This window comes from Octopus sinensis, linkage group LG13 (genome assembly GCF_006345805.1).
Source record: "Octopus sinensis linkage group LG13, ASM634580v1, whole genome shotgun sequence".
NCBI lineage: Eukaryota > Metazoa > Mollusca > Cephalopoda > Octopoda > Octopodidae > Octopus > Octopus sinensis.
Window position 1 is genome coordinate 71,946,564 of NC_043009.1, and position 16,348 is coordinate 71,962,911.

Consider the following 16,348-nt stretch of genomic DNA (forward strand, 5'->3'; position numbering starts at 1 on the left):
TAAAGCAGATCTAAAGAATAGTGTTACTCAACAGTGCAAGGGGTCTCCCCAAAAGTTTTGAAACCAGAAAAGGGAATACCACCCAAGTTCATGGGAAGTGAACAACTGGTACATTAATGACACCACCAGCAACAAGCTGGGTGTCTCAGATATAAATATTTGGCAGAGGACCAAAAATTTTGGGAAATGGGGTAAGTCAACTACAGCGACCCCAGTGCTTGACTTGTACTTATTTGAATGTACAAACAGATGAAATGCTGTTAAACATTTTGCCCAGTGGGTTAAGGATTCTGCCAGCTAGCCACCTTGATAAGTTTTGGGGAAGACTTGTAGTCAATACCATTGAATGACTGGTACTTTATCAACAGCCAATCCTATGGCAGAAGTCAATTTAAAAAAAGAATCTTTGCATATTATTACTGGTACTTATTTTACTGACCTGTGAAGATGGAAAGCAAACTTTAACCTGGAGTAATTTGAACTCAGAACATAAAGATTCATAAGTAAATACTATAAATGCATTGATTGCTTAACTCATCCTAATAGATCAACAGCAAGTGGTTAATGAGAAAACTAATCCTGGTATTTCAATTGCTGATAATGAAAATATATAAATAGCTAAGATGATGATAGGTAAGGAAGCTTAATTAATGATTAATGCAATTGATTGTCATGGACATCGTTTACACAGGAGGTGAATAAGTGAACTATCTGATAGAAATCATAGTACCACCCACAACAACAATTGACAGACAAACAGTTATACACACACACACACACACACATGCATAAGGAGTATACACATAATAAAGATAATGGGTGCATCATTCTCAGTTCAAAGCAATACCCAAACTCACGTATGTGTGTTTGTATGTGCATACATATGTGTAATTGAATGCATACATGTAAATCTATGCAAAGTCTAGAGTGCTGATGGTATGCTCATACACACCAAAGGAATAGGTAAATTATTCAAAGAGCTAAGATATATGCAAAGAGAGGATCACACACATAAATATAAAAAATATCAAGTAAATCTGAACAATGTGTGTGCGTGTGTGTATATACTAAAAAATGCCAGTACACATGCAAACACACACAGAGTTTGTTTAAGAGTGTGTGTGTGTGTGTGGTTAAAAGCAAGTAAGTTGTTTAAAATAGAAAGAGAAGTGCAGGAGACATACTCAACTCTTACACCACAGGTGATAGGGTGCTCAGACAAACCTTATGATCTGATTAGGAGTTAGAAATTAAAGAAACCGATAGAGTTCAGTGACAGGCAACTGAGCTTACAGACTCTCATTAGACGTAGGCTTAAGGTTTTGCCAATATTAAGGACAACAATATTAATTTCGTCAACGTTTTCAAAGAAAGTCAATAACTGTAAAATAGGAGAGCAAATCTCTGACACTACAGGATCCAATATTATATTGGAAGCTGTCGAGGAAGTAGACAAACTAAGGATGACAAGGAGTTGGTCTGTCAAATTACTTTGTGTGTGAACATTTTCATTAGTTTTTGTAATGATGGTTACAATAGATAGACAATTGTGTTAGAACAGTGGTTTCTAGGACAGGCATAATGTCACCTTTTTAGTAAGGAATAGGTGCAATATATTAGCTCAGACCAAGTACTTGCCTGGTATTTATCAACCCCAAATGGCTGGAAAATGAAGTTGTCCTCAGTGAGATTTATTTTCATAACAATGTAATATAATTAAATAGTGTAGCTTGACTGTTTCAGTCAATCCTCTAGCTTTATTGTATTAGAATAAGGATAAAAGAGTTACTCTGTCTATGAGAGGTTGATATGCACATTTAAAACTTAGCTGAGGGATAGTTTCTTACAAAAGTACATACATTGTGTCAGATGTCCAGAAGGGATAAAAAACATGTGTACCTTATCGATTATGTACCTTATCGATTATGTACCTTATCGATTATGTACCTTATCATGTCTTCAACAACACTTTACAAATATGCAACAATCCAAACAGTTAAGCATTAACCAAATTAACTCAGCTTGGTTTTTTTAATTCCATAGTCTTGATGCCCATGGGATGAGCCACTGTAGTTTTTTCTAAAACTAACAGAACCTTATTACTATCAAATTTTATTGACTTTTGTTATTGCTTACCAAATGTTCTCCTGCTTGTTGCAAGGCACTTCAGTTTGGTTGGCAGTGAAAGAGCAAGAAATTATTCAACATTTATTGAGTTGTAAAAGAGAAAGCTTTAATGAGGTCATAGTTTATGACTACATACTAAAAACTTTAGTGTTTCTACTGCATTAATTTGGTTTAGATTCTGAAGCCCTATCAAGAAAATTCATTGGGGGGGGGGGTAAATATTGGTCAGCTGCCATTCTCTACACTACTGGCAGCTCCTTATGTACTAGTTGCTTGATAAATAAACATTAGAGCCCTCACATGGTCACAAAGTCTACCTGAAACAGCAGCCAAGTCTCCTTTAAATGTAACTATATTGTTTTAGAAATGAAAAGTACTTTTGGATAATGCAGTCATTGGCTTACTGCATTATAAACTGATGGGATGGTCACAGCTGGAATGCCAATGATCACAAATTTACCCAGCTAGAGCTGATATGGGGCTAAAACAATTTGTTATTGTACAAAAAAAAGGTACATTTTGTCTAGAATTTTCTCCTGTGGTTACTCAAATAAATTTATCAAAGAGCAGCCCATCACCTATTAGTAGTTATGTCCAAACTCTGTTGTTGACCTGTGGTCATGTTACTTTACGCTAACAATACTTCTGCAGAGATTTACAAACCTTAAATGTCTAGTAATATAAAAATGTCCATGCTATAACTTTGGACAGAACTACACACTGTCATGAGCCAACAAGAAGGCCTCAATATGGGTGTCTGACCTTCCATGATTAGCAGCCAAATATTCCTCAAATCACACTCTATAGTCTTGCTGCAGTTTTGTGGAATGAATTGGATAAAAGAGATAAACAAATGCTTTAAACAGAGGTGAGAGAGCAGCAAGGGCAAAATAGTTGCGTATGTGTTGATAGGTTCACAACTATTGCAACCAGTAGCTTTAGGTGTGCAGCATGGGTCACTCAGTAGCTGAAAATACATCCAGCTACAGAGACTTATTGTTCAAGAAAGGATTGTTTTAACAGAAAATAACAAGTGTTAAGAAGCAAAGTCAAATACTGCATATGAGTGTAAAGAAGTTCCACCATAGCTATTAGTAATCTCGTAAGCTAATGTCATGCTTCACATCCTGCTTTCAAGGTTTCAATCTTTTTTCAGTTCATTCTCAAAATATAAATGTCACAGATGACAAGCACAATAAGCCTGACACATGTTCAACGTTGAAATATCACTGGACCAATATAAATATGAACCTCTTCACGTGCTGGGACATGTGTAAGAGTTTAACAGAAGGACAACATTAGACTTATAAAGAAAGTTATTTTTAGCACAAAATGTCAGAGTAGATTGGGTCAAACCTTCCTTCAACTGATCATTACAACTAACTTAGATGTTGCAAGCTGATAGTGGTAAAAACTCTATTTCTATAGGTATTGGAGATGTGAATATTTGAAGAAGACATTGCAGGTGAAAGGTGTCAACCATCTTAATTATCCAAGATAAAATTATTATAACATCAAAAATATTTAGACCATCTTGTATTATATTTGAAGGTATCGACTGGATGGATATGCAGGATATCAAAATACAAGCTCATGAGGAACAGGTTCAATCCTACTGCAAGTATTATGTTGAGTTCCTGAGGTGTGATACTTCATCTGTGCTTCAGTTTACCTGATTATTGGGGGATAGGTCTTCTGTGAATGCCAAATTCTGCAATAGACATGATACTTTTCAAGAGAAGATGCATTATACACCTGCAGAAACCAAGCAAATCTACAGGTGTAAAGACCAGCTTTTTCAGCTGCTCCTTATTCTGGAAATATTTATAACTTCATATATTTAATAGGGCTGCCAAGGTTAGCAGGAAAAATGACTAGGGTACTGGACAACCAGTGAAATAAGGGGCACCAGTTCCCATCCTATCAAAATGGAACTGATTTAACTATAAATAAATAGATAAAAGTATGAGTTGCAGGTTTTGTGCCAGTATCAAAATCTAGGCACAAAAAGAAGCACAGAATGATAAAAATGATTGCAAGATTGCAATGTCCAATATACATGTGATAGACGAGCAACCTATCCAGAGAAACACTCACTTCCCATTCAGTATATGGCAAAGTACAATGCCTGTGACAATAACTGTTAAGAAGTAGGCCTCTATGTAGCTGCTTGACCATCTAGAAGAAGTAACAGACAAATCACCCTCAAATCACAGCCTACCATCTTAGAAAAAGAGAGATGCACTGAATAATGTAGTGCTAAATAACCGAAGCTGATTGTGATGATTATGGTTTAATCATATATTCACATGATCGATGATGAGTTGGGCTTAAACAATACTAACTAGAACTATTATAAAAACTACTATTTCTAGTACAACTACTAATACCAATGCACGAATAATTGTTACTATTATCACTGAATGCATGAGAGAGTGTGTGTGTGTGTGGAGGGAGGTCGTAATGTCTTGTTATTTCTCGTTTGTGACAATGATTGTGACAGTGATGATGATGATGATGATGATGCACAGGTAGCTTAACAGAATATCAAGTAGTTTGTATTTGACAAAACACACATGGTTTGACATAAGCAAGCAGAAAAGGAGGGGAACGACAATAAAATACAAAATTAACAACAACAAAAACACACACCCTACTATCCCCCCCCCCACACAAAAACTAATAAAAAAAAACAGGTAAGATACACCAACTCTGTTTCAAATCGTACAGAAGGACTGCACCAATGCCTGAAGAAGACACACACATAGAGTGAGTGAGTGAGTGATTAGCACATGCATAGTGCTTGAGCAGTTATTATCTGCACAGTTAATCTATTTAGTTGTCTTATTCCAATATTGGGAGGCAGTGGAGCACTGAAGGAGAAATAATTGCTTCAATACAATTGTTTACATTAAGTGCTTAATGCTTACCTACATCAGTGAGGATGTATGCGTCAGTGTTTTTGTGTGTGTGCATGCACTGAGTATAACATGGTTTCTTGGAGGGAAAAATATGTGCACACACTATTACAAACATGTATGTATATATCTAAAAGTAATTTTGTTATGCAGATGAGCATGTAAATGATATAGATCATCATCATCACCATCATTATTTAATGTCTGTTTTCCATGCCAGCATGGGTCGGACGGTTTGACAAGAGCTGGCAAGGCCAGCAGCAACAACAGGTTCCAATTGTCTGCCTGTATGTATGTATGTATGTAATGTGTGTGTGTGTGTGTGTGTGTGTGTATGTATGTATGAATGTGTGTGTATGTATATGTATGCGTATGTATGTGTGTGTTCATGTCCATATGTATGTGTGTGTGTGTGTGTGCGCGCATATGTGTGTGCATGTGAGTGTGCATATGTGTGTGTGCATATATGTATGTGTGCATTTGTATGTGTGTGTGTGTGCGTGCGTGTGTGTGTATGTGTGTGTACGTATATATGTGTGTACATATTTATGTGTGTGTACGTATGTATGTGTGTATGTATGTGTGTGTGTGTGTTTAAGTATGCATGTGTGTGTGTGTGCATCATTCAGTGAAAGCAAGAAAGACACACAGAAAAGAACATTACTTACTCACACACACACAGAGACACACCTCCACCCACACACACACACACACAGTCCTAGAATTGGGAAGCCAGGAAAGCAAAGCAACGTTACCTGCATAGCTTTTACGTGGTTTCATCCTCTCTGTAATCTTAACCTCGATGATCAGGTTAGTGTGAGACATCTGGTAATGTTTGGCTTCATCCAAGAAGTCCCGACACTCAAAACTTTTCTTTAAAAGGTCCTCAGTTTCAACACAATCCATAAGGTAACTCACCGGTATAAGGGGCAGTTTGACATGTGCAAGCAGTTTTGGCAAATAACAACGCCGTTTCATTAAGTCTTGTTTAACCCATTTCATTACACCCTCATAAACACGAATTTCAGAAGGTACATTAAGGTTCGGTGAACTGACAATGATATCGATGACTTTGTATGGCATGTTGCAGAACTCCTCTTGGTCAACTACCTCAAGGAAATGTTCCAATATGTATTCATCTGTTACTTTGACCAATTCCGTACAGCCATGCTGCTCAGCAAAGTTTCTGACACCGACACAATTTGTTGGATGCAAATGGTTCTGCATAAATTTGCAGCAGGCTTGTGCAACTGTTTCCATTTGCAAAATGGAAGATGCATATAGAAGTTGTTGTACATTGTCCACAGTGAGTGTAACTTTAGAGGTGTATGCAAATGTTATGAGGGCTTGAAGACAATGCTCATCTAGATCGTGTATCGTCAGGACACCCTGCTTGCTCTCTGCCATGTCTGATGTAAACATACCTTTGAAATAGTTACTGACACATGCAAGAACAACCCGATGGCACCATATCGACTTCTTGCCAACTCGAATCTCCAAGTCACATAATATCTTTCGATTGTAGAAATCCAAAAGAGCCTTGAAGCCCTCCTGGCAGTGGTTTGAAGCCTCGAATACGATTTCAGAAGCTTCATTGGAACTTTTGGAATCGATTGATGCTGACGATGAAGATGATACTGATGTTTGTGGGTTTGTAGACATTTTGGTGGCAGCAGAGACTGAAGAACTACAGCTAGTTGTAGTGAGTGTAGAGATGGTGGTGGTGGTGCTGGTGGTGGTGGTAGTGGTGGTACTTGTTGTGATAGCACTGCTTGGTGTACTGTTGTTGATACTGATGCAGATACTGCTGCTGATGCTGACGTTGTTATTACTGCTGCTGTTGCTACTGGTATTGTTGCTGCTACTACAGCTGCTGGCAGTGCAGCCACTGGAAATGGTCACAGCTGAAGTAGTTGGCTGGGTAACTGGCCACACACAGGGACGACTTGATAAATAATTTTTTCGATTCGGCACGGGTGGTATTGGAGGCACTTTTGGTGCTGGCAAGCTATCCTTCCGTCTTGGAAGCGGAGGCACCTCAGACATGCTAAAGAAATTCTAAAGAATCAAATGACGTCAGAAGAGTGGATCAAGCTCCAAGCCAGAAGCCTAAAAATAGAAACAAGAAAAGAGACGCATTAATAATATAACCAAAATGTAGAATTTCAGAAGGAAGTTAAGCAACAAAAGTATAGAACTATAAAGTTTATAAAGCTATAATTAATAAGATCAGTGACGAAGTTCTAGAACTGGAGCAGGACTAAAGATTCTGAAGTGTTTAGTTATGTCCCTTTACCTTCTGAGTTCATCTGTTGTCTGAGTCAACTTTGCTTCTCTGGTGTTGATAAAATAATGTAGTAGATGAAATAAAGCATTTAAATACTCAATAAATTGTCAATTATTAAGCTGCTTCTTTTCTACTCTATGCTCAAGGCCCTGCCCCCCCCCCCCCATTTTAGGGGTGGGTGGGGGAGGGGGCCAGTCGATTACATCAACCTCAGTACGCAACTGTACCTAATTTATCAATCCTGAAAGGATGAAAGGCAAAGTTGACCTCGGCAGAATTTGAACTCAGAATGTAAAGACAGATGAAATACCACTAAGCATTTTGCCCAGCATGCTAATGTTTCTACCAGCTCGCTGCTTAGTACAAAGGAACTTCTACATCAATAACAAGAAACTTCTTGCCTGTGAGAGTAAAATTTTTCTATCTGCATTCAAATTCGAAACAGTCGACTGATGAAAACTCTAAATTCATGGAAAATACTTTAAGCCTTAAATCATTTTAATATGTGACCTACTTATGCATTTGTGAAATCTGAACTTCATAATTTTTCTCAACATAGATACACCCTCATAGCTTTTTATGCACTTGCAATTCACTTCTGGTACTTAAAATAGCTCTCCATTTGTACTAGATATAGCAACCAAATCTTTCTTGAAACATCCTCTAACTTCTTAAAAAACAGCAGTGTAGTCAGTCCTAGATACACTATATATGAACAAAAGACAGCATGGTCACAGATCAGTTTTGATCATGCCTACTCAATCAGGGTTGACCTACTAGAATTAGTAACCAAATCTCCATCAAATTATACTTTACCATCTTAGAAAAAGGTACATATAGATAATATTATCCAAGATACACACTGCCTATGCTCACAGTTTTGCTCAATCATAGCCAGACTGGGGCTCAAAAACAACAGGTATCAGTTTATCTCAAAAGAAATAGACAGCATTATTGTTTAACCCCATACCAGCCATGATCACACTATTTTTTTTCTTTCTAAGTATAGGGTGCTTTGTAACAAATGTATCTCTTTTAAAGATAGTAGAGCATGGTTTGAAATAGTTTAACTGTTATTTCTAACAGGTCAAGAAACCATGTAGTAACTCTTTTGTTAGCTCAAACAGTTAATATTTTAGATGCAGATTATTTGAAACAGATCCAAATTTCAAACCAAACCTTCTTGTGATCTATGGTACAGAGATAATAAATTAAACATTTGGGATTGACTCACAACCCTAGCTCATCGGGTATGTCATGCAAATTGTATATTTAGCACTAATCTCTTCAACAACACTGAATAGATTTAACAAAGTCAACACTCAGAAATGTGAGATTCTTCACTTCACATGGCAATTAAACTTATCAAATGCTTCCACAAACTATCCCAAGAACTGATTGTTGCTGACACAGACCATCACAAGCTTTCTGTTTCCAGACCTTACCCTTTTAATGCCAAAGTGCTTATAGACTATCCTAAACTCATTAGAGCCAAGCATTGTAAAGTATTCATGAAGAAATCCTGTCTTCCGAATTAGGTAAATATAATTCTTTACATTTTATTTTTTAATAGTAAAATGTAAAGAAAAAGTAATAAAACTTTTCTCAGACCAATTTCCTTACCAGTACCTAACACATGTAGAAACCATTTTCCACACATGTCTCTACAAAAGATTAGACATAAACACCTACACGTACTTACAGGTATTAAAAAGCAAAGACTCTCTAATTAGAATAGCCCTGCAGGCATGTTCCAGTGTTCCAGTTATGTAAGATGTCATTACCCTGATTTCAACCAATAACTAGGACATACAGTAACTCTGGCTATTCAAATTCTTCAAATTCCGGATGTCTATTAACTCAGCTCCAAAGTGCTGCTAATCTTATGAACTCATTTGCAATATGGAAAGGAATAAATTCCATTGCATAAACTGTTTTTCCAGTTATGTCAATCTTCATAAAAATACATTCCTTCACAAACAGTTCATAAACTTTTATTATTCAGTTTTGTTGCTGTTGTTCAGATTTAGGACAGCCCTGATCCAACTGACCTATAATCAAGGATATTCCAACCATGAGCATCCCCACTTTTTCCTTAGAATACTGGACATAGGAAGTCAAGTGCTGCCGTATACAACATCTGCTTTCTTCTAAGGTGTTAGGGTATGATGTGGAAAAGTCTATGCTGATATTTCTAACATATGCCAAGCTCCTTTGTTGGTTAGTAGTGTAGTATAGCATCTGGTTCATTCTATAGCAATTATCCACATGAATTGTTACTGTTGTTTAGTCTCATATCAACCCTCACCCAGAATAGCTATCAAAGGTGTGAGGGGTTTATTTCCTTTATATTTTAAACAAATACTATATATTTAGGACTATATTGTCCAATATGTCCTTTTTTAAGATGGTAGGATGTTATTTGAGGGAGATTTAGCAGTTATTTTCTAGCAAGTTAAGCAACAATGTAGCAACTTTCTTACATTGTACATTTCGGTGGCAACTGGAACAGAGAGTCACCAATAATGAAAATTTAATGATCAGCGCAACCAGGCATGTAAACCATTGGAAATAAAAGAGAGAATCTCTATGTGATTGCTTCATCTTCTAGGAATGGTCGGCAAATCTTCCAATTAAAAACTAGTTTTAAAAATTAAAGGTAATTTATGTCTGAAGAAATTTTAGAGAATGGCCATGACTGATGGAACACCTTTGATCACAAGTCTGCTAAGCTAAAGTTGACTTTGAGAACAATACCATATTTAAAAAACAAAAACAACCAGAATCAACATAGATCAAGATGTTGATGTACCAAATGAAGTAATAGAGAAACATTTAAATTGAAATTCCCTTTCTTATTGGACAAAGGAAAGACAATTGTTGTGACTCACAAAGAAAAGGAGGAAATAATTTCAAGAAATTAAGAATTAATTTTTTTTTAAATTTAATTTTTATGCTTAAGAGAAAATCTGATTTTTGTTCACCAGAATGGTGACATCAACAGGCCATTTCATTGAGCAGCATGATTAAGTAAATAGAGTTTCAGACAAACTTTCAAGTTGTCTGAAACCTTTTCACACACACACACACACACACACACACATACATACACAATTCAATTCACTTGATTAAGTGAGGGTGAAGAAGGAGTAGTGGTGACAGGAACAATAGAGTATGTACAGCCAGTGTCTGTACCGGTAATTACACACACACACACATCCACACTAAACACCATTCACTTTGACATGAGAAATCAAAAACACCTTAAGCAGTTTTATAATTACATGCAATTACAATAATCTTTTATTGTCAACCAACATATTATTATTATTATTATATTATTATTATTATTATCTCAGGGCAATTTAAATATGAAGGACAGTTTTAAGCATTTAAATTTAGAACAATGAACTATATTCTAGGTCTCAAAAATGACATTACCCATCTTTCTCTTTCACACACACACACACATTAGTTCTTTGTTTCAATCTTAAATTCCTTTATCTATTTTCCAAATCTTCCATCACATGATGTCAACTTCAATAATAATAACAATAATAATTATTTCAAATTTTTGCCACAAGGGCAGCTCAAGGGAGGTAGGGATGAGTCAATTACATTGACCCCAGTGTTCAACTGGTACTTATTTTATCGACCCTAAAAAGATGAAAGGCAAAGTCAACCTCAGCGGAATTTGAACTCAGAACGTAGTGGCAGACGAAATACCGCTAAGCATTTCGCCCAGCATGCTAACGTTTCTGCCAACTTGCTGCAGGACTAATAACAATGATAATAATAGCAACATCAATATAGGTGGTAGAGAGCTAGTTGATTACATATACCCCACTTAGGCTGAAAAACAAAGTTAACCAATGCAGGGCTTGAACTTATTTGCTGGTGCCATGTGAAAAACACTTGTGCTGATACCATGTGAAAAAAAAGGACCCATGCTGGTGCCATATAAAAATCACCCAGTACATTCTGTAAAGTGGTTGGTGTTAGGAAGAGCATCCAATTATAGAAACCAGTCCAGAACAGACTGGAACCTGGTCAAGCTCTTCAGCTGGTTGACTGGTCAAACCATTCAACCCATGCCAGCAGGGAAAATGAATGTTAAATGATGATGATGAATTTAAAATGCCACAACTAAATATCACAAGGTAATGTATCTAACAATAAAAAATGAAAGTAATGTCTTTTGGCTAAGTGCAAAACTAGGTTGTTTATTTTGTTTTGTTTTACTAGTGGTTGATCATAGCCAAATATATATATATATATACATATATATATATATATATATATATATATATATATATATACACACACACACACACACACACCAGTATATAATACTGATAGTTATTTGAGCTCAGTCTAGTTGGATGAAACTAAATACTGTAATGAAGGCCTTACTGTTTTCCCTAATTAGGTTAGTATTGGACACATAGAGAGAGAGAGAGAGAGGCAGATATATATATATATACATACACACATACAGTTGTGATACCTGTTCCGGTGGCACGTAAAAAGCACCATCTGAACGTGGCCGATGCCAGCGCTGCCTTGACTGGCTTCTGTGCCAGTGGCACGTAAAAAGGACCCACTACACTCACGGAGTGGTTGGTGTTAGGAAGGGCATCCAGCTGTAGAAACACTGCCAGATCAGACTATAGCCTGGTGCAGCCTCCTGGCTTCCCAGAGCTCGGTCGAACCGTCCAACCCGTGCTAGCACAGAAAACGGACGTTGAACGATGATGATGATGATACACACACACATGCACAGATATAGATATATATGAAGCATGATTAATTCATGATCAGAGTTGTTCAAAAAACCGAGGTTCCACTATATATATATATATATATATATATATAATATATATATATATATATATATATATATAATATATATATATATAGAAAGACAGAGAGAGAGACAGATAGACAGAAAGAATTACAAATGTAACTTTAGTCAGAGTAAGTTAGAAATCCTATCAAATTTCAAGATAGTTTTACAATAGAATATAAATGGTTTGTGGCAAGACATTTCAAGATGAAATGATATTCCAAAGAAATTTTAATGTCTAAAAGTCACATGAAGAATATAAATATTGGATCACTTTATAGATAATAGTACGGAATGGACTGCATTTATCTCCAAATATAGAACTGATGCTTTGACTGACATTCACACTGTTCACCTTCAACCAACACTCTTTACCTTCAAATCACACATGCACACACACACAAACACACACACACACACACACACACACACACACACACACACACACACACACACACACACACACACACATTCACATCCAGACTCACATAGTTTTGAAATTGAAATTTTTCGTCATTTTATGAGAAAACAATCTTTAGAAAAACAAAAACACCCAGCAAAGGAACTGGAGACAAAGCAAAAAGAAATAATAAATTGTGCTAGGAAAGGTCAACTTTGCAAGTGGCTTTAGTTGGAGAAGTAATTTACTGAGTGGATGCTTAGAAATCATGGTGGAAAATGTGAAAACTTGTGGAACCACCTGAATCTATGTGCAAAAAAAAATGAAAGAAAGCTGAAATTTTTGATTTTAAAGCAAATGTCAGATTATGCACAAGCTTTGCAAGACAGTATATCTTAAAGGTTTGGTAGAGGACAAAGTGAACATAAGACCTACAAGATTACATTTACTTAGTACTATGTGTGTTTTCATGCATATATTGGACAATTATTGGTAGTACTAGTGTGTAATTTTACTTATTTTTGTCCTTTATTCCTTTAAGAAATCATTTGGAGTTTTGCTACTAGTAGAATATTAAATTGGACCTTGACTGGAGAAAATGTTTGCCAACATAATATGGCAGTCGTGGTTTAGGACGAATGTTGCTGCAATTTAGACCTAGGAGACATCGTCTCCAGCTGGCTATACGACATGATCTGTATCCTTATATTTTCAAACAAGGGAATCTAGCACCTTGACTGTCATCCCCTTACAAATAACATTCATACTAATAATTGAGCCCTTATAATTTAGCCTTTCAAATTTTACATAAACATATGCAGTTTCATTGTTTTACAGATTTGAATCATTACACCGTAGCCATGCAGGGGCATTGGTTTCAAAGGTTTAGCAAACCATATCAATTCCTGTACTTAATTCAGTCCCTTTATCAAACTGCCAACTTATGTGACCAAGCGATGCAACACAAACACATTACACATACAGATTTTGCGCATGGTATTTGGTCTACCAAAAGCTAGATATTCCTAAGGGGCCAAATAATGAGATCAAAGTTGGAATCACATTGTTTCAAAGTGAATTTCTCAACAACACAGCTATGCCTGCTGCATACACCTAAATATATTATAAGGGGGGGGGGTGAAGTGGGGGAAGAGACGAAGAACAGACTCAGAAGCCATAAACAATTGTTCAAACAAAATGATACTTGTGAAGATATCTCTCTCTTTCTCTTCACACACTGCCACCAAACGATAGTTCCACTTTCTTCTAGAACCTCCCAACATTCCCTAACTTTCTATTTTCAGTAATCACAACTATTTACATATATACATATACACATATATACATATATACATACACATACACATATACATATACATACATGTATATACATATACATTCATGTATATACATATATCATGTATATACATATATATACATATACATACATGTATATACATATATACACATATACATATACATACATGTATATACATATACATTCATGTATATAATATATACATGTATATACATATATATACATATACATACATGTATATACATATATATACACATATACATATACATACATGTATATACATATATACATTCATGTATATACATATACATACATGTATATACATATATATACATATACATACATGTAAATACATATATATACACATACACACATGTATATACATATACATAAATGTATATACATATATATACATATACATAGATACATATACATACATGCACATACATATACACACACACAATAATAAATATAATATATATATATATATATATATATATATATATACATGCACATACATACACACACACCACACATATATATATATATATATATATATATACATGCACATACATATACACACACACACACATATATATATATATATATATATATATATATATATACATGCACATACATCACACACACACAACACTATATATATATATATATATATATATATATACATACACATATACACACACACACACACATATATATATATATATATATATTATATATATATATACATGCACATACATATACACACACACACACACACACATATATATATATATATATATATACACTTTATTTAAAGCAGCAGAAAATTCAACAAACCTGTTACTCTGAGTTTCCCGTTGCTAGCAAGCAAAAACTGTCCGATGAACGGCAACAGGAAACTCAGAGTAACAGGTTTTGTTGAATTTTCTGCTGCTTTAAATAAAGCATATTACTCTACCACTGGTATTTGAGTACTCTTTTTCCCACCTTGTTTCACATTTATGTGTTTACTCTGGTATATATATATATATATATATATATATATATACATACATGTAGATATATACCTACATGTACATATATACATACACATACATATATATATATATGGTCATGTGGCGAGAATGGATGAAGATAGTTGTGTGAAAAAGTGCCACACCCTAGCGGTTGAGGGAACCTGTGGAAGAGGCAGACCCAGGAAAACCTGGGACGAGGTGGTGAAGCACGACCTTCGAACTTTAGGTCTCACTGAGGAAATGACTAGAGACCGAGACCTCTGGAAGTGTGCTGTGCGCGAGAAGACCCGGCAGGACAAGTGAGTCCACAACCCGTGGCCTTCTACATGGGATGGAGCCAGCCTACGTATGCATACCTTCCCTTCTTGGGACACAAAACTCTACTTGTGAAGACGTGTTGAGGCAAGTGAGGATCAGAATCGAAATCGATCAATGGAAATTGCGGATGTGCTACCAGTGCTGGTGGCATGTCGAAACTCTGCTTGTGAAGACCCATTGAGGCAAGTGAGGATCAGAATCGAAATCGATCAATGGAAATTGCAGATGTGTTACCAGTGCCGGTGGCATGTAAGAGAACTTCCGTTTCGCGACCGTTGCCAGCACCGCCCCGTTTCGTGTCCGTTGCCAGCCTCGCCTGGCCCTCGTGCCGGTGGCACATAAAAAGCACCATCCGTTCGTGGCCGTTTGCCAGCTCTGTCTGGCACCAGTGCGGGTGGCACGTAAAAAGCACCCACTACACTCACGGAGTGGTTGGCGTTAGGAAGGGCATCCAGCCGTAGAAACACTGCCAGATTTGACTGGGCCTGATGAAGCCTTCTGGCTTCACAGACCCCAGTAGAACCGTCCAACCCATGCTAGCATGGAAAACGGACGCTAAATGATGATGATGATGATGATGATATATATATACATACACATAAATATATATACATGCATATACAGACATATACACCCATACACATGCACACACACACATATACATGCACACACACACAGAGACACACACACACACATATATATATATATATATACACATACATACATACACATATGCATGTATGTACGTACCTACATACATATGTATGTATGTATGTATCTATCTATCTATCTATACGCAGAGAAAATGAAATACAACCAATGTGTTGTGCATTTTGCTTATCAAGTCTGTAAAATAAGTTGGGTGAAAAATACTCTTCACCAAAAAAGTAAAGAAAAACTAAAAAAATGTAAGGTTTCTTCATCAGGCAGATGAGGAATTATCTAACAATTTTGGAGGCAGGGCAGAATTGGAATGCTGAGTACCGCTACCACAAACATCATAACCACATTACGCTTCTAAAATTACCACCAAGCCCACCATCATCAACCCTATACATGTCATATCATACACCACACAACAACCACCACCCTCATACTCATTAAGTCATAGCAAC

General features: G+C 36.2%; 1 protein-coding gene across 1 annotated transcript in view; it reads right to left on the reverse strand.

Moving 5' to 3' along the window:
• LOC115218401 (kelch-like protein 8) overlaps positions 1 to 16,348 on the reverse strand; it is an 82,082-nt gene that overhangs the window by 39,551 nt on the left and 26,183 nt on the right. The window contains exon 2 of the mRNA XM_036508091.1: positions 5,801 to 7,154. Coding sequence (XP_036363984.1) covers positions 5,801 to 7,091 — 1,291 coding nt within the window. The 5' untranslated portion in view covers positions 7,092 to 7,154. The remainder of the gene's footprint in view (positions 1 to 5,800; positions 7,155 to 16,348) is intronic.